The sequence below is a fragment of the Patagioenas fasciata genome, chromosome 2, assembly GCF_037038585.1.
Source record: "Patagioenas fasciata isolate bPatFas1 chromosome 2, bPatFas1.hap1, whole genome shotgun sequence".
Taxonomy (NCBI): Eukaryota; Metazoa; Chordata; class Aves; order Columbiformes; family Columbidae; genus Patagioenas; species Patagioenas fasciata.
Genome location: NC_092521.1, coordinates 124,896,453 through 124,920,404, shown reverse-complemented (window position 1 = coordinate 124,920,404; position 23,952 = coordinate 124,896,453). Strand labels below are relative to the sequence as shown.

The 23,952-nt window shown below is 40.4% G+C and overlaps 1 protein-coding gene and 1 long non-coding RNA gene across 3 annotated transcripts in view; one reads left to right on the top strand and one right to left on the bottom strand.

The window, feature by feature from the left end:
* Positions 1-22,645, bottom strand: part of ABHD5 (abhydrolase domain containing 5, lysophosphatidic acid acyltransferase) — a 27,106-nt gene extending 4,461 nt beyond the window's left edge. The window contains exons 1-5 of the mRNA XM_065832306.2: positions 22,490-22,645; positions 7,484-7,569; positions 6,833-7,205; positions 3,516-3,670; positions 426-537 (exon numbers count right to left, since the gene is read on the bottom strand). Coding sequence (XP_065688378.2) covers positions 426-537; positions 3,516-3,670; positions 6,833-7,205; positions 7,484-7,569; positions 22,490-22,614 — 851 coding nt within the window. The 5' untranslated portion in view covers positions 22,615-22,645. The remainder of the gene's footprint in view (positions 1-425; positions 538-3,515; positions 3,671-6,832; positions 7,206-7,483; positions 7,570-22,489) is intronic.
* The window catches only part of LOC139827265 (uncharacterized), a 16,251-nt gene continuing 14,927 nt past the window's right edge, over positions 22,629-23,952 (top strand). For both annotated transcript variants that reach the window (XR_011737706.1, XR_011737705.1), the window contains exon 1: positions 22,629-23,941. This is a non-coding gene — a long non-coding RNA (uncharacterized lncRNA). The remainder of the gene's footprint in view (positions 23,942-23,952) is intronic.

The window sequence follows — 23,952 nt, the reverse complement described above, 5'->3', positions numbered from 1 at the left end:
TTTTACTATTAAGAAACATAAGTTTTCAAGATTTGCATGTACTTTTCAACAGAAAGAGCCCATGTTTTTATAGCAATGAGTGATAACACTTAAAAGAATGAAGTGCCTTATTTTTAAAGTAATTCTTTACAAATTAAACCACTGCAACAATTTTTTTATTAAAAATTAGTGCCCAAACTCTCTCAGAATTAACACACAGGTAGTTTAGAAGAAATCTAGAATTATAATAGTTTTTACGTTTTTCAGTTTCTGGAATTCTGAAAAAGTGCAATGCTATTTTTTTCTCCAATTAATACAATAAATGTTAAAATTTCAAAAAGAAAAAAAAAGGCATTAAGGCATCCACATTGTTGTCATGGCCAGGGGAGGGAGTAGCAGGCAGTCAGTACATGAAAGACTTCATACGCTTGGAAACTCATACTCACCTGGGTGACTGTACATTGCAGTGATAGATATATTCAGTCACAGTGTTATCATCAAACATCGATGAATATTTTCTCTTGAAATCTGGTCTTAAACGCTGGACAAGGCTTAATCCTGTTAAAACAGAAAACACTATTAGAGAAGGAACTAGTACAGACAACTTTATTAGATTGCCTAATGTTTTTCATTGCAACTGTCCAAATATGTTTCCTTGAAACCTGTGGCTAAGCTTGATGACTTCTAAACCAATGTTTTTTTTCCACCACTTGCATGCCTTAGGAAAACATGATGGCATTTCACCAAATAGGAATGAGACATAAATACTCTAAAGGATTTTATGCTGCACCAGAAGAGGGGCAATTCAGTTCCTGCTGAACATACACAGGGAATGTGTATGCTGTAGAAATAGAAGAAACAAGCAAAGACAAACAGCAAAAGGGCTGAGCAGAGCACCCTTCTGCGGTCAGTTTAGTCTCACGTGATACCAACATTGTCTTTTTCCTTGCTCTAGTAGCACTGGGTGGGCCAAAAGCATCCCACCTTTCCAAAACAGAAGGCATCACTGAAAAAGCTGGGCTGTTTTTCTTCCTTACATATAAGTCTGTGGTCTCCTTTTACAGAACAGTCATCTTCTGAAGCTAGTTCATCTAACTAGTGTTAGTTGAAAGAACAGAAGTCTACGGTGAAAAAACAGGTGTAGAAATCTTGACATAAGACACAAGAACTGGTACAAATTAAGTGATTTAACCCAGGAAAGCTATTGTCCCCATGCTCTCTAACAGCCAAAGTAGAGAAGTGGGTCCCTTCAGGGGTCAGTTCAGGCTTTTTAAAGTCAAACTCCTATTCCAAATCACTTCTTTAGGGCAGAAGCCTGTTCTAGTTGACCAGATGGATCTTTGGGACAAGAGTCTTACCAGAGGCTGATCTTAGTCTAAGAATATTATTCATCCCTGAAGAGACAGACTCACAGTTTATCACTTGGGTTTGTCAACTGAAAATACTGCTGTTAATCTGTGCATTGATGATGATGTCACTTCTTCCCACCTGTCCCAGGCCAAAGGGCTAGTACTATTTATGTAGGCCTTGTCACAGTGATCTATGCTTTTATAACCTTGAGATTAGATGATTGCAACATGCCCTTATGTATACTTTAAATCAATTTAGTAAATCAGTACAGTGCAAGAGAAAATAATTGCATTTTGAAACAGTGATTTAAGTCCTGAAGCAATGAAGATTTTGCAAATATTCTGCAGTTTTTTCTGCTGCTTGTATTTTCTCCATAGAGAGTTCAATTGCTGGATGTCTGTCTGTCTGTTCGGGTTTTTTTTAAACACAAAGAATACAGCTGGCTTGGAATAGGAATACCTGGAAGAAAGACACTGATCCTGTGTCTTCCCCTGCTATCAACATAGAGGCCATAGCATCCCTATTTCCAATAACTACGCAACTGAAAGTTACCAAATTTCAGAACGCACTTTCCATTTTGGATTTTACAGAGGAGAACGAAACAAGGAGTCAAGGCACCTTGGAACAAATTTTGGAACAGTGGTTCATTCTCGTAATGTTTATTGAAGACACCTTCAGTTGTCTGGCTGATGTTTTACACAGTATCTATAGAAGTGCTAAAAGAAATATTAACATTGAAGTTACTGAGTTCCATAAAAAGAGTGTGGTCATGGTGACATGACTACTGTCCTGAAGAATTTCTAGGTGCTCAGTTCTAGGTATGGAATTCACAAACACAATCTAAGTGCCAAAATCCCTATACTGTAAGTCTGCTGGGTGACTGGTGCAGTTGAGTGAAGGAAAACTTGCCAATCAACCAACTGGAAACCACTCAAAGAAAAAGATCTCTCTGGATTCTGTTTCTTTCCCAGCCTGTAGGTCTGACTAAATGTCCACATGATACAATCATGATATCCCAAATAACCTGGCTCACATTCCAGTGCCTACCTCATACCCTTGAACAAGTCAGCTAAGCCTGCCCAGCAGCTTAAGCACACGTGCATACAGAAGGGATCCTCGGTTTGTTTCAGTGCCTTCATCTGGTCAGGTTTGATGCCCACCTTGCAGTACAGTGTTTACACTGAGGCTTCTCTAAGAACTATGCTTCACCTGTCAAGAACTGCACGTTAAGTTGATGACAGAGAACTTTTTTTAACATGTGGAGTGAGAAATGGATGAAAACTTTTGAAAATCACTGCCCTCCACAGCAGCCTGCAAGGCTAGGGTGGGGATACCTTGCCAAGACAGGGCCTGCTTCTGCACCATGTTTTTGACTACACTTACTTGCCAAGAGAGACAACTTCAGCTTTGAACTCTTTCACAGGGATTGATTATACATGCATTTGTTATCGGATAAAAGACATTAAATCAGTGCTTATCACCCAATGTGCTTCGAGTTGTTACTGAATTAGCATTTTACTTTAAAAAAAATCCGTTTGTACAAAATGTGTTGCTTGTCTGAAAAGATAATTTTGTCACACCCCTGCAAACAAATAGATCAGCATACTAAAATATATATTCTATAGAAAAATATTTAGGAAACAGATGTGATTTTAATGTAAGCAAAGCCTAGGAATGTCACTAGTTTATCTTCAGCCTGGATACTAAAGATGATGAACAGGTGAGCTAATTATAACTTGTGAGGGGCCTGAAGAATATCTTTTTGCAAGCCTCTGCAGCAGATACTTCTGTAGTAAAGAGAGTAACAGGCAGGTAACTTCTTTCCCTGTTAGAAGGAATATATGTGATGAATTTAAGATTTGATCACACTCTTCTCCTCACCTAAACTAAAGCTGTAGTATTTTGGGTCACCCCTACCTAGTCTGCATAATCTGACTCACTATAACTATAGTCTATAATAATATAATGTAGCTTGCTACAAACTATCATACTAGTATTTCTAATAGAAAGAGCTTGCCCTCTTGTTCTAAAGAGTTCATCCTTCCTCAACGCCTCCCACGTTCTCCTCCAACTCTTTCCTCTGTGGTTGATATGGGCTTGCAACAAAGCTTATCTTAATGGGGTACCTGCCCCATGTTTACACTTAACAAAAAGAGAAACGGTATTTAAGAGTAGCTAAAACTCACCAAAGGGTCCTGCTATCCTCAGCCCAGCTAATGGATTAAATGGACTCAAGATAGCTCCTAGTGCTTTGATCCAGATTGGAATTGGTCTTTCATGTTCAGCATTGTCAGGCCTCTCTGGAAAACCCCATGGCTCCACTAAGATCAGATGTTTGACTCTGTTGGCAGAAAAGGTTCAGAGGTTTAGAATACATCAATTTTTCTTCGACTGAGTACAATGGAAATGTGTTGTGGACTACGCAACTTGTTTTAGTCACTTTTATCATAGTGACTTATTACCTAGTTTCTGATTCATCAATGTCTTTGCTTTTGATTGCTAATTAGAGATATAATTGCAACTAATCATATGTATGAACACCCAATCCGAACTCAGAAGCTCATGTCACAAAAAGAACTGAGTATTCAATAGATACCTGCTGTTAATCACAAATGAGAAAAAGGCCAGTCTTGTTTCTGTTTTTAAAAATAGTCTAATCTATATGCTCAGTCAATATTATATGCAGGACCAGTTTAATCTGAGAGAAAATAAGATAATTGCATCTGTTTCATTTAAGTAAACTTGCTGAAAGTCCTTCATTTCCAAGCCGTCTAAGATCTCTGTTGTAAGAAGAGATGCAATTTATCTGAAAAATCATCTTATCGAAGTAAAATTTCAACTGAGAAAGGCAGAGCACAATTAGCAGCTGTTTTCTAAATTTACTGATTTTAGGTCATGAGGAATCTCAGTACAGAGAGCATAGTAGGAGTCTCCAGTACATGTAGTTATCAATCATTTCATGCTGCGAGTCCCCCTCAAGCAAAAAATCTATTTCATCTTGGTAGATTGGAATTGTCAATTTCTGTTTAATCTCATAATAACATCTAGTCTAACTGTCCTAGATACTGCCAATTTCTAAAAAACTGACTCTTAATTATAGTTTTGCGTATTTAAGGTGATTTTCCACGCAAGTTTCATCAAGCTAACTTTCTTCTTCATTATTTCCTTCTATTTCAGAGCCATAAGAGCAGAGTTCTTAGTGTCAGAAGTTATTCTGAAGACTATTTCTGAACTATAATTGGTTGGGAAACAAAAAAATCTGTGCTTGAAATGAGAGGTTGAAATGGAGTAAGCTCACAAAGATGTTTCTTGGCTGTCAGCTCAGCCATGAGTGCATTGCACACAGCAGCAAAGGTAAGAGGGGACTGGGTCGTATTTAACTACACAAGCCAAGCAGGAGAGATTAGAGGCAAAGAAGCATGAGCAATGAGGAGCCGCTCAGGACAGCCACACATTCTGTGCACAAACTATGGCATTAAACATAACACAGCAAACAATAAGCTTTTTTTCTTTTGTGTTTCCTTTCTTTATACTTTCCTTCCTACTTGGCATTTCTCCTTTTGGTAATCAAGCCTAAAACATAACCCAATACAGCTGATCATGAGAATCATTCCAAAACTAGTAGTCCAGAAGTTGCAGTATTTGAAAATCATGAACCACCACCACCACCACCACCCGGGAATATTCTAAATGAGAATCTTTTTGGATCAGTAACCTCCGTTGTCCCAGGAAGAACTTCGGCACAATGTAGTAAATTAATGGATCACCTAAAGTTGGAGAACCAGATCTGCTTTCCTAACAATACATACCCAGAATCTCTTAAGCCTCTAATGCATTGTTAGATAATCTGGCTGAAAGCTGTGCTATATTTATCACTTGATTCAATGCTGCCTTAAGATCCTACCAGTCAATTTGCTAATTCGATCATGTTAGTTTAATTTCAGGGAAGCATCAGTAATGTGGGAGCACAAACTAAACCACCTTCAAATTAACTAACCTCAATTTAAGCACAGCAAGGCATGAAAACATAAAGTGTCACTTCTGATGTAAGTCAGCAGGGGGCAGAAACAATATTCCATCCCACAAGGATGGGATAGCGCCTTTTATAGATACTTCAGAAGAAGGGGCAAGAAACTTGTAAGTGATGCCTACAAGAACCCAACTGCAGTTAGCTAAAAGCTGCTTTATGCCCAAAAAGGTAAGGAAGGGGTTTACATCCCTAGAGCAGAGGATTGCATTTCTTCATTGCAAGATACACTTTAGATACACACCTACTTTTGAGTAACATACTCCATGTATTTTGTACCTTTATGGCAGCAGTAAACTAACACTAGACATGGGGAAGAATTTTTTTACAATAAGGGTGGTGAAACACTGGCCCAGGTTGCCCAGAGAGGTGGTAGATGCCCCATCCCTGGAGACATTCAAGGCCAGGCTGGACGGGGCTCTGAGCAACCTGATCTAGCTGAAGATGTCCCTGCTCATTGCAGGGGGGCTGGACTAGGTGACCTTTGAAGGTCCCTTCTAAACCAAACTATTCTGATTCTATGATCATCTTCAGCCACAGGTGCCAGCTGTCATCCACTTGGAAAGAGGCAAAGTGTTTTAGGAAAAAAAGATGTACAAATTTATTTCAAAATCTCCAAACTGGAGTCAAAGAAATGTATACGGTATAAATCAATGTGAATATAAAAGAGTAAGATATGTTTTGTATAATATAAAATTTGCCATATGATGTGGAAAGCTCAAGTTACATTTGCAGTTTTTCACAGGAGTATCTAAGCAAAAGCCATGCCTTTTTTTGATAGAGAATGACCTCAGTTGGTGGGATTCTAGCTCAGCAGGGGCTATATGACCAGACTATATCAAAAAAGAGACAAATTATCAGTTTAAAGGAAAAAAATGGGTTAGCTGTTGGCCACAATGTGGTACAGAAAATGCTGATAAAATACAGAACTGCTGCAGCTGGGTTATTTTGCAAAGAAGAAATATTAAGTGGCATACTGACAATTTAAATCAGTGACTAAAATCATTTTTACATCATGCTTGCACCAGGCTGGCTGCTAGCATATACACATAAATTACCTAGGGGAATTATGTTCAGAATTTCCAATGTTATCTATAATAATGGGAAGTTTGGTAAAAACAGGCCTGTTTTCCCTTGACAAACCTATGTTTGATCAGCGATGGCACAAAACATTCACACATGAATACAATATTTGCTATTTCACCTTGTAAATGGCAAGGCGGTACTGAACATAAATAAAGAGGTACAGAAACGTACACCGAAAAGCATGTTTACCATATCTACTTATTTCTGTTCACCTCGAAACAAAGCATACAATTAATATTTTGCGTTTGAAATTCAGTATCAGGTTTCTTTAAATCAGCACAGTCATTTACTTAAACATAATCTACAAAGAGCCTAATGAAGTAAAATCTGTGTTAAAATCACTAGTCAACTACAGAAAAGGAATTCCTTAATTCCTTTATTTTCACATACCTTTTTGGGTATTTTAATGAGTAAGCAGCAGCCAGGAATCCACCTAGGTTGTGCCCAAGTAAAATCATTTTTTCTAATCCCACCTCCTTTCTCCATTCTTCTATGGATTCCACAAACTGATTTTCTGCTTCCTGAGCATCAGTGTCAAAGTGTGGTCTACTGCTACGTCCAAATCCCAAGAGATCGAAAGCATGAATGGTCCTGTTCTCACAAAGATCTTCAAAATTGAGAGCCCACAGTCCAACACCTCCTCCAAAACCATGCAGGAGAACAAGTGGAGTTTTATGTGAAAAGTCTGGAGAGAATGTCAGTGTCCATATTTTATTTCCATTAGATATATACACATATTGTTTATTGTATGTGCTTGTAATACCTGAAGAAAGAGTGGGAAAAAATGACATTACTAGACATGCCTGATAAAATATGAAATACATTCTATGGAAACCACTGTTTTAAATAGGAGCTCCCTTTCAAAGGAGAGAGCCTACAACCAAATTATCTAAATAAGGCAACAGTGCAAATCTAATGCTAAATCTACTTATCTTATCACAGTGTAAAAGCCACATTTAAAAACTTATCTGATTACATTTAATGTAAATTTACCGAAAATCTAGTTTTATCTGGTAATCTTATTAAAACCCAAAGACTTACATTTTAGCATTTTGTCCTCAGCCTCTTTAAGGTGTAGCAGTGATGTGGGACACCAGGCAGGAAGCCAGCTGAACAACCATCCTAACCTACAACAGCAATACAGAAGAAAAATTTCTTGAGCAAGATGGCAAGTTTTTGCACCAGTTGATACTTTGAAGACATTTCTTTTGCTGCTTTTCATAAAAGAACCCATGTAAATCAGAGGCCACACAGCGCAGGAATGCACAGTGGGAGGGAATTCACTTGATCTTGACTTTTATAAAGTGGTGTCAAGATCAGGGGCGTTCTCCAAACAGCGCACTGTTTCTTTATTGTGTGTTCCTTATCAGAGTGCACTGATGTATTTCCGTCAGAGCAGTTTTCTTCTGAGAACCTGGAGGTATTAGCCCTCGCAGCGACCCGAGAAGCCTGGCAGGATATGTAACACATTCATTGGGCTTTCCAGCCTCCTCTCAAGTTCCTTTGGAAGTCTGCCTGCATACACTACCCTGCATGAACCTATTTCCAAAAAAGCAAGAAACCATGTGCTCGCCAGCCTAACCTGAACTGATTAATACACCAGATAAATTTTAAAAGTGAAAAATAAGTAGTTTTATTCTAGCAAAGCAAAAAAAAAAAAGGGGGGGGGCACCTTCATTACCGACTTAGAAACAAAGTCCTAGAGGAAAACAAAACAGCATTTCAATTCCCCCAACAGAAGCTGCTTTTCCAGCTGTTGGTTACTATCTTGGTAGTTCCAGCTTGACCGTGAGAGCAGGGGGAGTGACTCAGCTGACAGCATTGCCTCACCAACAGTGCTTTGAAGGACACAGCAATCAGGTACAGCTCTCCCTGGCTGCTACTTTATTCCTTGTTTTCAAGACAGAAACCTCTTTCTCCATCTTTCACTTGTTTTAGAAGTGGCTCAGACTGTCAGTGGAAAAGCTGCCACTGTAGGACCCCAGACCATTCCTCACAGGGAAGAACATAAGGTCACCACATTGAAAATCAACATTCTTTATTTAGCACTGTTCTCCTCTCCAGTTTTTTAATATTCTTATTATTTATCTAATATTTTCGGGACTGAGCACTGCAAGTATTAGTTATAAAATAATGTATGTTAAAATGCTATAAGGTTACTAATGTCCAATTTTTCAGAATGCACATGACACATCAATAACAAATCACAGATCTAGCCCCTCAAGTTCTTCATCCGAAAGACTTTCTCTACACCTTTTTAAGGGCCTGAGCTACTCCAGCTGCATAGCTACCTAAGTTTATAATACAACATACAAGGTTTTCTGGGTACGCACAATGAAGTCGCAAGCAGCATCGTTCAGATTCATAAAAACATATTAGAGGATATCAAGAAAGAAAAAAAAAAACACAAATGCAAAGCATGTCTCATCAAAAAGGATCAATCATCCAACCACCCATGTCCACTGCTATTCAATAGTCTTTACTCTCCTGAGAAACACAGCAATGTCTGGCTGTTCTCTAAATAACCTTCCTAAATCATCAGACTGTGGGAATTGTTAAAATTGTACTCAGGGACTGGGAAGGGACAGTTGTGTGTCCTTCCATGCCATGTCTTCATGCAATCTAAGACATGATGGACCTCAGCATTTTACAGGAATGGGCATCCAAGTATTTTGCTTCTACATTAACCTATGCATTTATTTATAAGTAAGATTTTTTAAGAGGTTAAAGCTGGCACCAGCCAAAAGCAATTTCACCAGCAAGTAACTGTGAAATCTGAGTTTAGTGATATCACTAATTGTGTCCAATGTTATGAAGTACTCTGGTAAGCTATTAAACAATGGCTATGTCAGCACCCTTCTGAGTCAAACTCCTGGTAGTTACATGCTAACCTAGGCATTTTCATTCATAACTCTTAGGTCAGAAGCACAAAACCCAGTCACTATTTCCCCCAAGCCAGAACTATATGAAATGTTTCTTCTTGGCAAAACCACTGATGTAGCAAAGAAACTTCTTCAAAGATTTTTTTTTCTTCAGAAATGTGTAACTGCACCATGCCAATATGAAGACAGTGTGGACATATGACCACAATGAAATAAAAATGAAATCTACAGTTCACAGCCCCAGAATTTTATTTCCCAGTCTTAGGGAGACACCTGGATACTCAGGAAAAAAAAAAAATTAGAAAATTTTGTCAGAATGGGAAAATTATTATATACATGACCACTCTTTCTTTTCTAAGCTATCAGTACTGTTTATAAATACTAAGATTTTCATTCAGAAGAGAAATCACATAGATGTATAGCTTGACAAACACAGTCAGAAAGCTGAAGCACTTAAAATTAAGATTTTGTTTGCAATTCAGTCATTTTGTACTTGCTGAACTAAAAGAGCAAGTGAAAAAGGCTTTCTGTCCAAAAAAGTGATCACTTTCTAGAAAAGTTATTTTAGAAAGAAAATATTTAGTTACCTATATTTAAGACTTAATCTTTTGTTTCCCCACTCCTTCCAAAAATTATTTACCACATTGCTAAATGTTTTCCACAGCAGAGAACAATCAACTATTTACTCTATTTGAACCATTTCTCTGATAGCTCTGGAAAACTAGAGCGTGGCTGTATAATTTCTTGTGTACATCTGTGCTAAATGTGTTTTCTAAATGTACATAAGAATGTCAATTTCTCACACTTTTATTTCTGTGATATAAAGTTAAAAGCGCTACGTAATGTCATAAAAGCTGCAACGGACCTTTCAAGACCATGTGCTCACCAGCAATGGAGATGAGATATGAGGGAAAACTAAAGATTTCAGCAGCAGTTTCACATTCTGGGTGAGCTACCCAGTGCCAAAAGAGTCAGACCCCACTCTGCTCTCATCACCCACCACTTCCCAGACACTCCATTTCCATCTTTCTGTTTACAGAAAGAAAATTCAAAGAGTGGCATCTTGTATTTTGAGGCATTACAAAATCCATTTGGCTTAGCTGCTTACTGTATCAACAGGTGTGAAATAAATCTGGCAACTGACAGCCCAAATTTCTATTATTTTTATACTGATTGTACACATGAGCGCTACTCATCACATTACCAAAGCATGTAACTAGCAGAATTTAACCTATACATTCATTGGTGGCCATCCAGTAACATAAACCAGTGTGTACATCCATGCTAAAATAAGTAATAATCAGTAGGGCAGAGCATGCTGTAGGATGCTTCCTCGCATTCCCTATTCAGGGTCCATTACACTTTTCACAGCCACCCGAGGCTGGAAAAATCAGAGGTGTGGGACTGCTGACCTGCTAGGCATTCACAGAAGTCACTCTCTCTGCCAAGAGACCTCCACACTGCTTGTAACACTTCTGAGGCAGGAGACCAGAAGGTAAAGGAAAGTCCCAGAGACACCTACTGAATAGCCTTAGATATGGAGAAAGTCACGGTGATTAGTGCCAGCCTGGAAGATTAGCAAGACCATCAATAGCCTCTGCTGGTGACCAGATACAGTCATAAGGAAAACAAAAGGGGCACAGGCACAGGCACAGGCACATCTGACAATGTGGAGCTGCAACCGCTGTGCACAGGGGCCAAGCTGCCAGCCAGGACCTAATGCAGCTGGTTGGAGCAAATGTCCCATTTCCCTGGGTCCAAGCATAAGAAAGGATAAAAATAATAATAATAATAGTTTAAAAATAAAAATAAATAATGGTTACTCTCTCACATCTAAGCAAAGAATAATTGAAATCTAAGTAAAGATCTAAGTAAAGAATAATTTAATATTGTGTAAAATGTAACTAAGGATACTACTGCTTTTCCATAGCGACTTGAATGTTAATTTGAATCAAGAACTTGCTGTCACGACGCAGATTGAATTGCCCAGAGGCAACTTTCAAAGCATTCAGAACTGAGTGGAGGCAGAGGCATAGAGAACCTGATCCACTCATCCACCTCCACTAATTAGGTCAAATTGGATGAAGAAGAGAACAAATATGTAACTCAGATACTACCATTCTGTCAAGTAGACTAAACCTGTTTGGCTTGCTGAGAATTGATTACATACAAGAAAACTGAGGGATCTGAAGGCAGTTACAAATTTGACATACCCCACAAAAAGCTCATGAAAGCTTAGATAAATACTGAAGAATTGAAAACATCTAGAAGTGTGGAGAACAGACTTTCCTGTCATGAAGATTATTTAGATTTTAAAATGACATCAGCAGGGAAGCCAGGGCTCAGGTTATACAACAATTACACAATAACTCACAAACAAAGGATTATGGGAACACAACTGAATACACGGGCAACAGAGCTGCCTATGTGTTTTGTCTTGCTCTCAGCAAATAAACATATTGAATATTTCTAATCACATTTTTGCAAACTACCAAGTTTTTAGCTAGGGAACAAGCTCAGAAACTTAAAAAGCTGAAACTCTTGAGTGAACTCACTGGTAAACCATTTCAAGCTTTACCCTTTACCCTTAAATCTTATTAGAATCAAGCCGATCCTTCAAAACCCCTAACCCTCTCCTCTCCTGACTCTCAGAATTAATTCCAGCTATTTGTAAGGAAGAAAACAAAATCAAATTAATGCAGAGAATTTGTTGTACTGTTTCTGCCCAGCATCAAGAGGAATGGCACTGTGATTTTCAGGGCCATCCAGCTGGCATGGCGGTTATAAACATCCATCAATTTGAGCTAGCCCCAAAGTAAGAGAATCTTGCACTGTAACAGAAAAACAAGCATCAGCTAATGGAAAGATGGCTCAGATTCTCTCATCTTATTTCCACATAAAGTATTTTTGAAGTACTGTGCTAGCAAAGGAATTCAGAACTGCCAATGAGTTGAAATCTAAATATGATAAGCATCTAAGGCTTACGCTTCTAAAGTCTCACACAACCCCACCATATAAACACACTTAAGCATTGTACTTCAATGAAACTAGTGTGTATTTAGGTGTTCTGAATTGAGGTTAGAGTGCTCAGCAGAATCTTGCTATGAGAGGAAAAGTTGAGGTAGAGAAAGTTGTAACGTAAAGAAGTAAATAAAATACATTCTTAAAGACCAAGGCAAATGCTCCTTCTGTTCAAAAATATATAAGAATATAATGGTGAGACCTTATTAATTATAAAATGAAGTAAAAACTACAAAGCAAAGCACATTTAATTAAAATGACAATGGATTACTGTTTAGCATGAAAGAGGACTCAAATTTCCTAATTAAATTTGGAAAGTTTAGGAAATTAGAAAAATATGTTTATCACGTGAAAGCAATACACTCTGCATGAAACTGAGAACAAGATGCAGCAAATAAATATATATTAGACAGAAGCAGTTGACTGCAGTTAATATTCAGTATTACTCTGCTAAGTCAAGGAAAGCCAATTTTTAAAATGAGAAAGATAAAATGCACAAAGGAGTCCATGCGTTAGTCCAACTCTGAAAAGCACCCTACTTCTGTGTTTTCATTCCTGCTGGTGTCAGTATGCGGTAAACTGGCTGATGTAATGTCTGAATTTCAGGCCATCCTCACTACCAGCAGGTCAGATCAGATGTAAAAGCTTACTATTCCCTCCATTGTGCCAATTCAACTATTTCTTGACTGCTCTCTCCATGAGAATTGTGAAATGATTCACCTTTAAAAGAAACAATGTTTTAAACTAGATAATGATGGAGACCCAGCTACAGAGAAGCCAAACAGTTAAACAGCAGAGCTATTGCCTAACAAGATGGAAAAAAAAAGACTAGCAAGGCAAGGTGGAGGACAGCGAGCTTTTAAGTCAGAGCTGCCACTGACAGACAGTAACATATAATCATGACATCAGTCACTCTGGATTTAACTGGGCAGGGATGTCTTGGGAACAAGGCTCAGGATACGGTTTCATGAGAACTTCAAGAGCACAACCAATTTGTCCTTCCTTCCTGTCCTCCAAGTGCAGCATGTTCTTTAGCACTTCAGCTTTCCGAGAATAACAAACACAGAATCGTTCAAGCACACTTAATCTATGTACAGTAACTGTTATTGCGAAGGCTGTGTATACAGGGGCAGAGGTTCTGCATGTACGGCAGAAGTCAGATGTAGTAATCACAACAATAATTTGAATGAGGTGTTCCTAGCACAAAGTTTAGGCTCTGGCAGTTGCAGACAAACATCAGGAGAAGAAAAATATTCCATGTTCCGCTTCACAATCATGGCATGAAAGGACCAAAAATCTTGTAATCTTCCAGGAAAGACCTTGAGGAGCATACTAAAGAGGCGAGACCCAGAAGCAAGAATTAGGAATACAGTGTGGGAACAAAAAACCTCAGTCCTTTAACAAATGTCTGTTTACCATTTTCATGAGGTGATTAAAAAAATGTATGAAATTGCTGTGAATGGGTTAAAAAGGAAACTATTTTTTTCCCCAGCTGACATTATAACCCTGCCTATAAAATTCTGTTTAGATGAGTTTCCAGTGATAATGTTCCATGCAATTAAATGTTATGAAACTCTTGGATAGTTCAGTAACATTAAAACAGAATGTTTTTCAAACCTCTGCATAATATTTCTAGGAAGTGTAACGTACATCAGCTCCATTCCAACAAAAAACCCATGATAGGTTATTGCAGATTATTGCTACACTAGGTCAGAGGTAAAAACAATGCATTCCTCATGTACTTACTGCATCTTGAACTCTGTGTTCAGAACATTCAACATCAAGATTAATACAAAAACTCAGAAGCAAATTTTATTACTGTCTCTATTTACATTAACAGTGCTACATAGGACTATCACTTATCAACATTAACTTGAAAATGTAAATAATGAATGAGAATCCATAACCAATTAGCATTTTCTGGCTATTTTAGTGATACTGAAGTTTACAGTGTTATTTAAATTCATTTGCGCAACCTGAGCCTTCAGGCATTGGAGAGGACCTACAATTTTGCTCCGTCCCATGCTGAAGCTCAGCCACAGGTAGGGTTTTTTGTGTGTGGTTTTTTTTTTGTTGTTGTTGTTGTTTCTTGGTTTTTTTGTTTTTATTTTTAATCCATATGTATCCTTTGTATGTTTTTGTCATTTCTCCTATACCCTTTCTAGCTATACCAAATGGTGTCCATTTCAAGGCACAATGTTAAATGGCATGTGCTTTTTCAGTATGTACCAAAAGAATGAGGTTTATCCATGGACAGTCACCCAAGCCTTAACCTGTAATGCTTATACTGCTTACAGAGTAGCTGTGTTACCACGCAATGCAAGAAACCACTAGGCATGTGTGCGATGATGAGGAAAACAAGTGTGGTCATACAGCTGTTTCTCATTCCTGATTTTGCTCACTGCTGTACAGGCTCCAAATCCACAAACAAAGGCAGTGTCCTCTTGTCCTTTGAGACATCACAAATAGTCTTCTCCACAGGCAGGTCAAAGTCAGGCTGCAAATACACTACAGAGCAGGGAACTAATTAATTCTAACAAGCTTTTCAGAAACACTATTCCTCCCTAACTTACAACATACTGCCTAATATACAGACATTTCACCTTAAAAAATTTATGGCACACTAACTGATAATAGTAACCAGCTAAGCAAGCCCTCGGTTATTTCTTTCCATCTTTTCTAAGGGCCTATTATTTTAGATTTTGATTTAAAAGCTAAAATCAAACACAGCCTAGAGAAACTATATTAGCAACTATAGACCATGTATGGAAGAATACAAAACGCAGAGATGAAGATGCAGATGAGAGGAAAGAGGGAGCTGCACAGTCCCACTAAAACTATTCAACCTGTGGCAGAAATCATGTTTGTAACACGTTAGGTACCACTGAAGACCTTCATCCCTCTGCCTCCTCCACAGTAAACTCATGTCTTTTAGAACCTGGCATTGTCACAGCTGTTAAATGTTTTTACAAAATAATAGGTTGCACATCGCATAGAAAATTTGTGAAGAAAAGCATAATTGAAATAAAGAAAATGAAAATTTCTTCTTGGTGCCCTTCAGATGTTACACCTCCTAATTTTATTTATCCACTCACAGATATAATCCTGCTTCCCTTCAGATATTGCATAACCTTAATCTTGCTTAAACCTCACTTGTCAGCCTCCTCATACCTACCATGCCAGAGGCCCGCATTTCAGACTGTCCCCAAGTCCCATCAAACAGGACAAGAACAAAACACACACGTAACAGGCACCTCTTATAAATCCGCACCATTGCCCATCCACACCCTATTCCATCTATCTTTTGTTTATATTCCATGGTGTATTATGTGCAACCTAAATAGATGGATATTTCTATTTTTCCATAAACAGACATACACAAACACGGATGAGACTAAAGCATATGATTATTTCCCTTAGCTCCAAACCTACACAAACCCTACTCATACCTGTCGCTACTTGAGTGTCAATACACACTGAAGACAGGTTGTTTCACTGCAGACCATAAGAACGGCTTCTACATTATGTTCCTTTATCATAGTCACCTATAGTCAGTAAGTTATCTACATCAAATTTCAAGAACTGGTATTCAACTTTTTGGGCTACATAGCCTCATTCTTACTCCTTGGAAAACTTAACAAGTGCCTGAACCTAAAAAACTGTTTTGTAGACATGCCTACACTACAAATGCTTCAGATGTCTAGAAAGTGTAAGTAACTTTAGAAACAGGTAAGAAGATAAGCATGTCTAAAATGTCATTGCATCAAATGTCCCCTTGTGGAAAGGTACAATATAATTAATAAGTCAGTATTACACTTACTAAATGTAATTTAAAAAAAAATACAACAGTTTGCTAGCACTAACCCACCTCATTTATTTTCTTCCTCATTGCAATGCATTTCTCTTCCTCGCTTCAATACATGAGTGGACTTTCTCAATGGCACAGGTGCTCTTCCCTCTTTTGTTACAGAATGCATTTTTACAGCTGTATCTTCCCCTCCTTTCTGTAGTCTCATATGATCCTGAGTTTTCTAATACAACTCATTCAGAGCACCTTCCTCTTTTGCCATTCCTCAGCATGTCTTCTTCATGTCACTCAAGGCTTTACCCTTAAAATCCTCCTCTTTTACCCTCTTAACCTTATTCCAGACTGACCTCACTCCCTTACACAGCTTTACCGACTCACAAATCTCTTTTCTCCACTGACCTCTCTCCTGCTATTCAGCTTCTCATGTGGATCTTTCAGAGCCAATGCAAATGCAGATGCTCACCTTTCCTCCCATGCCCTCTTCTCTCTAGCTGTCAATATAAATCATGTACAAAAACCTATCCTGAAAGAATGTCAGAGTTGCAAGTAAATACTTGAAGGTTATGAAACACAAGAATCAAAATCTCCTCAACAAGCAATCTTAATAAACCACTATACAAGAGGGAAAAGCAAAGCTACTTTAATAATTTATAATTTTGGAAAGTTGTTGACTCTCTCATTGACGTTCACGAAAATCAGAGACCATGGAGACCCTCTCAGCACACACATTGACCTTTTTGGAGGGGTAGGTCTCTGAATGGGCTAACCAGGCTCCTAGAAGGCTTTAGAAAGCCTAGAATATAGCCAAAAGCATGTGATACTGCCTGAAATTTGCATTCTCCAATGACCCATAGTCACCAACAGTTTGGCAACCCCAGTAGTAACCCCACAGGTAGTCACCCCTCTCGATTTGTGATTCTACTTTAATATCCACCGGGGCTATGACCCAACTGTTCACAGGTAATCTAATCCTACTTCGGCCATTTTTGTAGTAGTCTTTCCTTGATACTAGGAAAGTTTGCACTTGACCCATGCACTTAGTAGCAGAATTTCTAATGCTGTCTCTTCAACCTGCCTTTTCCCCCATCACTAACATCTTAAATGTAAATGAAAAGCTACTACATAATTACTATCTTCCTTCCTCTGCTTCTCATATTTTTCTTTAAGGACTTGGCCTGGATAGCTGATAAATCTAGTCAGATTTTTTTCTTTTGATGGGGGATTTCTGTCATAGCAGATGACTCAGACAGGTAGTCACTGAAGGAGAGTGGGATCTTCTACAGGAGGCAGAGGAAACCTTCAGGACAGACCCTGAAAGAGCCTGGACTCTAGTGACCTTTTCTGTGAAAAATTACATCCATTTACTGCACACACAAAGCGTGAAGCAGACAGAGCACACCCAAACTCTTGGATCACTGTCAGGCTCGGTGCTGGCAGTGGACACCATGCACTTGATGCTGCTTCACGGAAGGTGGCAGCCAGCGTTGCCACAGGCCACTGGGAAGAAGCAACCAAGAGGACGCACTGCTGCTCGCTGGAGTATGTCGGTGTGGCCTCTCCCCGCTTCCTCTGATGTAAGAACTAGTTTCAGGAAGAGTGGAGGAGAAAACCTTCCATCCTAGACATGTCCAGCCTGAGGCACTCATACCACTAGATGATGTTTCGTAAGACAATATCCCTTAGGAAACATAAAGACCTACAAAGAACTAAATAATTATCTGAAAAATCACAAACATATTTGCTGAATTATAAATTAAATGTATGGGATGCCCCAATTTCACTGATTTTGGTTTTAAACTCTGAAACAAAGTCCACTGTCACCTCATGAACAGATCTTGACCAAGGTTGTGGTCCTTTGGCAAATCCTTGCCATCAGCCCCATCATCAAATTTTCTGCTAAGCAGAGGGAACTTGGAAGGTGGTAAGTAAATGTATAAATGTGTCTAATTCAAATCTAAAAATTCCCATCACAAAGGTAAGCACATCAGGTATAACCATGGAGGACCAGTGTGAAATGGGTGAAGCAAATGAAAAAAAATAACATTGAAAATTCTTTTCTAAATCCGTGTCCTAAACATGAGTCAAGGAATATCTAATAAACAAGGGAATTCAAAGAGGAGCGAAAACTGAGTAAATAGAGCTGAACAGGTCATCTACTTCAATATATTCACTGCAGTTACTTTTAAAAAACCTTTTTTCCATAATGTTTGCCTATGGTTGCCAGGCTGGAGAAGTTGAACATTACTGTTGTATCCCCTATAGTGTTTATCAAGTCTCTCACACAGGCATTTAGCTGACATTTTCCCTTGTCCAGGCACAGAGGATGACCATCTTTTTTCTGCCAACAGAATGAGAAAATGGCCCCTATTATATTTTGTCATCTTTCCTTCTCTCCCTTGAGTCTGAGCTGGGGGAGAAGAGAGATCATAGCAGGACAGGAAAACCACCAGGAACAACCCTATAAATGCCTGAAAACCTGCTCATACATATAATTTCAGATGACCATAGGAACATATCACAAAAGGCATTAAGCACTGAAGCTATGACTGGCACAACCCTGCCAGCAAAAAAGACAAAATCAGAAAAGAGGAAGGAAATATCCTTTAACCTTTTCCCACATTTGTTTAGAACGCTGTGCTTATGTCTCACCAGCTCTTTAAAAATGCAAGTTGTAGGTCTGAGACTCACTGTCAGTCACCTGTGCTATAGGAAAGGCCCTTAGAAATAATTTCCTTTCATAAATTAGGCAGGACCCTGTTTTCAGCAGTCTACCCACTCAGTTTGCTTTAAAACCTAGATGATGTAACAAGCAAAAAATAAAAAAAGCAAAAATGCTTTAACACACCACATAATATTGCTGTGAATCATCCTAAGAGGCAGACACAGGCTCTATTAAGCCTAACAAACTATTCCTCTTTTGTTAATCAAACAGCTCACTTCAAAAGTGTATAAAGAATTCTGTAATATAAACGTACATGAAGGCCATTATAAAAATAATTGTGATTAGTCATATTGCAGTTTATGCTTTTACCTATTACTCCAAGCCATCATTTTATAAGGCTACCAGCCACTTACAAGCAATTCAATGTAGGCTCCTAAATGCAGATCCCTTAAAACTTTCGCTTTAAAGAAAACTGTTCCACTTATCTCAGAGGAGGAAAAATCCCAGCATTTTGCTTTGGAGATTTTTTCCATATATATACAATACATTCACTCAGTAGCTGCTATTACTAGTTACATTATAAGCCATAAGCAGTCTGGCAAAAGGCTTATGCTAGGCTGTCTGCCTCACAGGCAAAGTCTACGTCCAAAACTCATGCAGAGAAGGTCTAAGCCTGTGAAGAGGTTTGGAAATTGTTAGCAGGTGATATGTTAACTAAACAATCACTTCCATGATGAATACTGAAACAATTTTTCAGTTAACTTTCTCATTCAAAGTTAGGACAACGTCACAGGTACCTGTCAGCAGAGATCTTCTATAAAGTAACTGAGCCCCTGCTATTCTGTTGTCACCACACTTTGCAGTTACCAGATTGTAACAATCTGTGTTGCGTAACAAGTTGAGTCATGCTATTTTTTTCAAAGCAGATAAAGTAAATTTGATATTCATTCTTTGTATACTTCTGACATTAACAATTTAATCTAGGGGTCTGGTGGCATATTGTAACTCTTCCTCTCACTGCCATGGAGTTTAAAATAAAAAAATATTTAATATATTTCACTTGTTTCTAAACTTCCTCTGGGTACTGAGCCTTGCTCAACTTCAAAAGATGAAAAAATACTAATTTTGACTATCTTAGAAACAGACCAATAAAAGCACTAATAACTTGGAGCACTGACATTTCATCACAGCTAATGAACTTTCTAAATTAATAGAAAAGACAGATGAGATTTTGTTCTTAGAGGTCTTTAGTGCATTGAGGGGCTTACTCTGAAAGATATCACACAAAATGAGCTGATTGTTCAGAAGGGGGCCACCGACAACATCCTGAAACTAGCATTCCTAACTTGATGTCCAGACCATCCAGTATTATGACCCTGCAATCCTGACAGGCTATTGAAGTCAAAGGCACTTGGCACTGCCTCAGCAGCACTCGGCACTCTCTGTGATCAAACCAGACAGTAAATACAGTTCAGGCCAAGGTGCTGAATGAACATACAAACAAAACAGGTTGGCGCAGAGCTATTTTAAGACACTTACTTAGAAAACCATAAACGATCAACAAGTGGCTTTATGAATGACGTGTACTTTATGAATGTGAATGGGTCAGAAAGAACACAGAACTACAAAGGTGACTGTAGCTTCAAAATGGGCAATGTTGCAGAAGGCGGGGCAGGGAGGGAGACTCTTTTGGAAAACTATTTTAAGTTTGAGGAAAGGAAGAAAGCATAGAGTTACAGAGTAGACAAAACTACATAGTGCTTTGCAAGGGAAGCCTTTGAAGTTTGCGCTTGAAAAGACAATGCTGAGTATATATGGTGATAAAGGCGTAACAGGGAGTTTGGAAAAGATGGATAGTCCAGCTCTGGTCAGATTGAGCTAGCAGAGCAGTAAAATATGTAAAATAAAAAACCAAAGCCAGAAGCTGGAAAAAGGACCAAAAAGAGAACAAGACTGAGAATTCAAGTAGTTTTGAAAGACAACAGAACAGACATAAAACATGACAATGTGCAAACAGTAACATCCTTGATATGAAGTCATGAATGCACAGCATGAGTTTCATGCAAGTAGTTAAAGAATTTTAAGTGGAATTTCTCAAAATAACATGAGACTTAATTATGAGAGATGATAGATGGAGAAGAAAAGGCAAGAAATTAGTTTTTCAAGACCAGGCAATCATCAATGAGATATACCACCCGATATGTAAAAGATAGAGAAATAGGAAAAGTTCTCCTAAACAGTGTAGAAAACTCACATTTACATATCTGAAAGAGGGAATAAAGCACATGTATGACTAGCGTACAGCTAGGTATCTTCTGATAGAGTATTTTTTTGACTAGAACCATAAAATGTGATGGAACAAACTGGGAGATGAGTGACCAGCAGATGTATTAAGTATGTTTGGTGAATAGACTCAGAGATAGGATGACTACATTATTCTATAGTGGGATAAAGAAGGGCAGACAATATATTTGGGGGTAATGGAAGTATATAAGAATGGGTCTGTACTTGAAGCTAAAGTGTACAATGAGAAATAAAACATACACTGAAAGACAAGTTATAAGAAGGCATACATGAATAAAGAATATGTGAATGGAAGACCAGACCACTGATTAATAAATTCATTATTATAAACCATTTGAATGTACACAAAAAACAGATATAACACAGAACTGTGTAATTTCAGGCAATGATTAATAGCTACAATGAAGTCATACATCAAGGGTGTGAGTAAGTAGTTACAAACAAGTATTAGGGATACATGCTAAAACCACAGGCAGGATAATTCATGTCAGAGGAGTTATTTTGGTATACCTGAATGCCTCAGGATAGTGACAGGAAATAGAAGATTAGCAGAGATAGGGAAAACTGAAAAGTTAAAGCAACAGCATATATGTTTGCAATTTAAAGATGGGCTACCATGTCCTACTTGGATCAAACATTACACAGAACAATGATTATACAGTGGCAGAGAGGCTGACAAGCCTTACTGTCTGCTCTACATCTAAGTAAATGTAGATGACAGATGGAATGAGAAAACAGGATATTTGTATGTACAGGTAGTTGTACAGGTAAAGGCACACAAAAGTGTGGGGCAGCAGTTTATACAGACCTGTGCCTACTGAACTCTGGGATGCAAAAGAAAGCTAGATGACTGTAAGAGTGTGTACATAGCCCAAAGCAAAGAAGATAGTGTATACACAGATGTGGCAGGTGTGCTGGGCCAGGGACCGCGCAGCTCAGGTGCAGAAGCGGCAAAAGCACGGCGCCGGCACCTTCCGGCACGCATCCGCACACCCGAGGAAGCCGTAGCAGGCAGACGGGCTGTGCGGCAGGAAAACATGGCAGACAGCGCGCCCGCAGGCCGAGCGAGCAGCCGAGAAGCGATGCCGGAGCACACTGGGGCAGGCGGGGCGGCCGCACCGGAGGCGCTGCGGGGCAGGGAGGCCGGCGGGCCACTCGGGGAGGCGGGAGCCCACCCGGGCCTCTAGTCCCGGACGCCCAGCAGCGCACCTGCTCGTACAGGCCGCGGCGAGGCCCGCCAGCGGCGGGAGGAGGCGGGAGAGCGTAGCCTGTGGCGGCAGGGCACGGCCGGGGCGCCCTGGCGGGCCTCCTCCTCGCGCCGAGGTCACCTGTGCGGGGGACGAGGGTCACCCCGGGCCCGCTCCACTCACCCTTCGCTGGAGGTCTCCTCCTCGGCCATGGCGGCGTCGTGGCGGCCGGGAGCTGGCAGCGGAGGGGCGGTGGCGGCGGCCGGCAGCGCAGCGAGGGACAGCGCGACAGCGGCGGCACCGGCCATCGCGGGCTCCTCCCTCCTGCCCGCACGCCCGCCCGCCGCACGCGTCATCCCCGGGGCGGCCGCAGCGCCGCCGTGCGCGGCCGGAGAGGGAGCCGGTGCCAACCGCCGCCCGCGCGCCTCCGAGCGACCGTTGGGGCGCGCACTGGGCAGGGCCGGTGGGCGCTGAGGGGACGGGGCCGCGGGACAGGGACCCCACGGGAGAGGATGGGCCGCCGGGCGCTTCCCGGCCCGTGAACGAAGGCTGCAGGTTCCCGGCCTGACGGAGGGTGATGTGTTAGGCTTAGTGTTCTGTTGTGCTCAGCTGCATCAGCCAGCAGAGACATGGACCTGTTGGAGAGGGGCCAGAGGAGGCCACAAAGATGGTCAGAGGACTGGAACAGCTCTGCTGTGAGGACAGGCTGAGAGAGTTGGGGTTGTTCAGCCTGGAAAAGAGAAGGCTTCGGGGAAACCTTATTGTGGCTTTTCAGTATTTGAAAGGAGCCTGTAAGAAAGATGGGGACAGACTTTTTAGCAGAGCTTATTATGACAGGACAAGGGGTAATGGTTTTAAACTAAAGGAGGGGAGATTCAGCCTGGACATGAGGAACAAGTTTTTTACAATGAGGGTGGTGAAACACTGGCCCAGGTTGCCCAGAGAGGTGGTAGATGCCCCATCCCTGGAGACATTCAAGGCCAGGCTGGATGGGGCTCTGAGCAACCTGATCTAGTTGAAGATGTCCCTGCTCGTGGCAGGGTGGCTGAACTAGGTGAGCTTTCAAAGTCCCTTCCAACCCAAACTGTTCTATGATTCTATCCTCAGGAGTGCCTCTGCCCACTGAACCTTGTATCGGGGGCACACCATGTGTACATACCCACCGAGTGAGTGTATTTCCCACCACCGGCATGCTGTGTAACATACAGCGTAACAGCTGGGGGACTGTGTGGCAGAGATGCAAACTCCCCTCTCTCCCCCTCCCTCCTTCATCATGGAAGGAGTAGACACATCTCCCTCTCTCTCTGTTACTTGAGGCCAACAGCTTCTTTTGTTTGGCCCCAGAGCACCCTGGCCAGGGCCATTAGGAGAAGGGAGTGCTAAGGCCCAGGGAGCTGCTGGGTGCCTGCAGCCAGTGTGAGGGATGTTTGGAAGCTTCAGGGGCACCCCACAGCCAGGGTGGGGGTGCAGAGAAGCTTCTGGAAAGCCTACAGTCAGATCTGATCAGCCAATAAAAAACGGGACTCTCGTCGAGACTCAGCCCATCGTCGCGGGTCTCTTGGAGCACGAGCAAGATGCTACTTCCGAGAGCCCCCCTCCCCGGATGTGGACTCCGCTTGCCTTACCGCCACGTGTGTGAGTAAAAT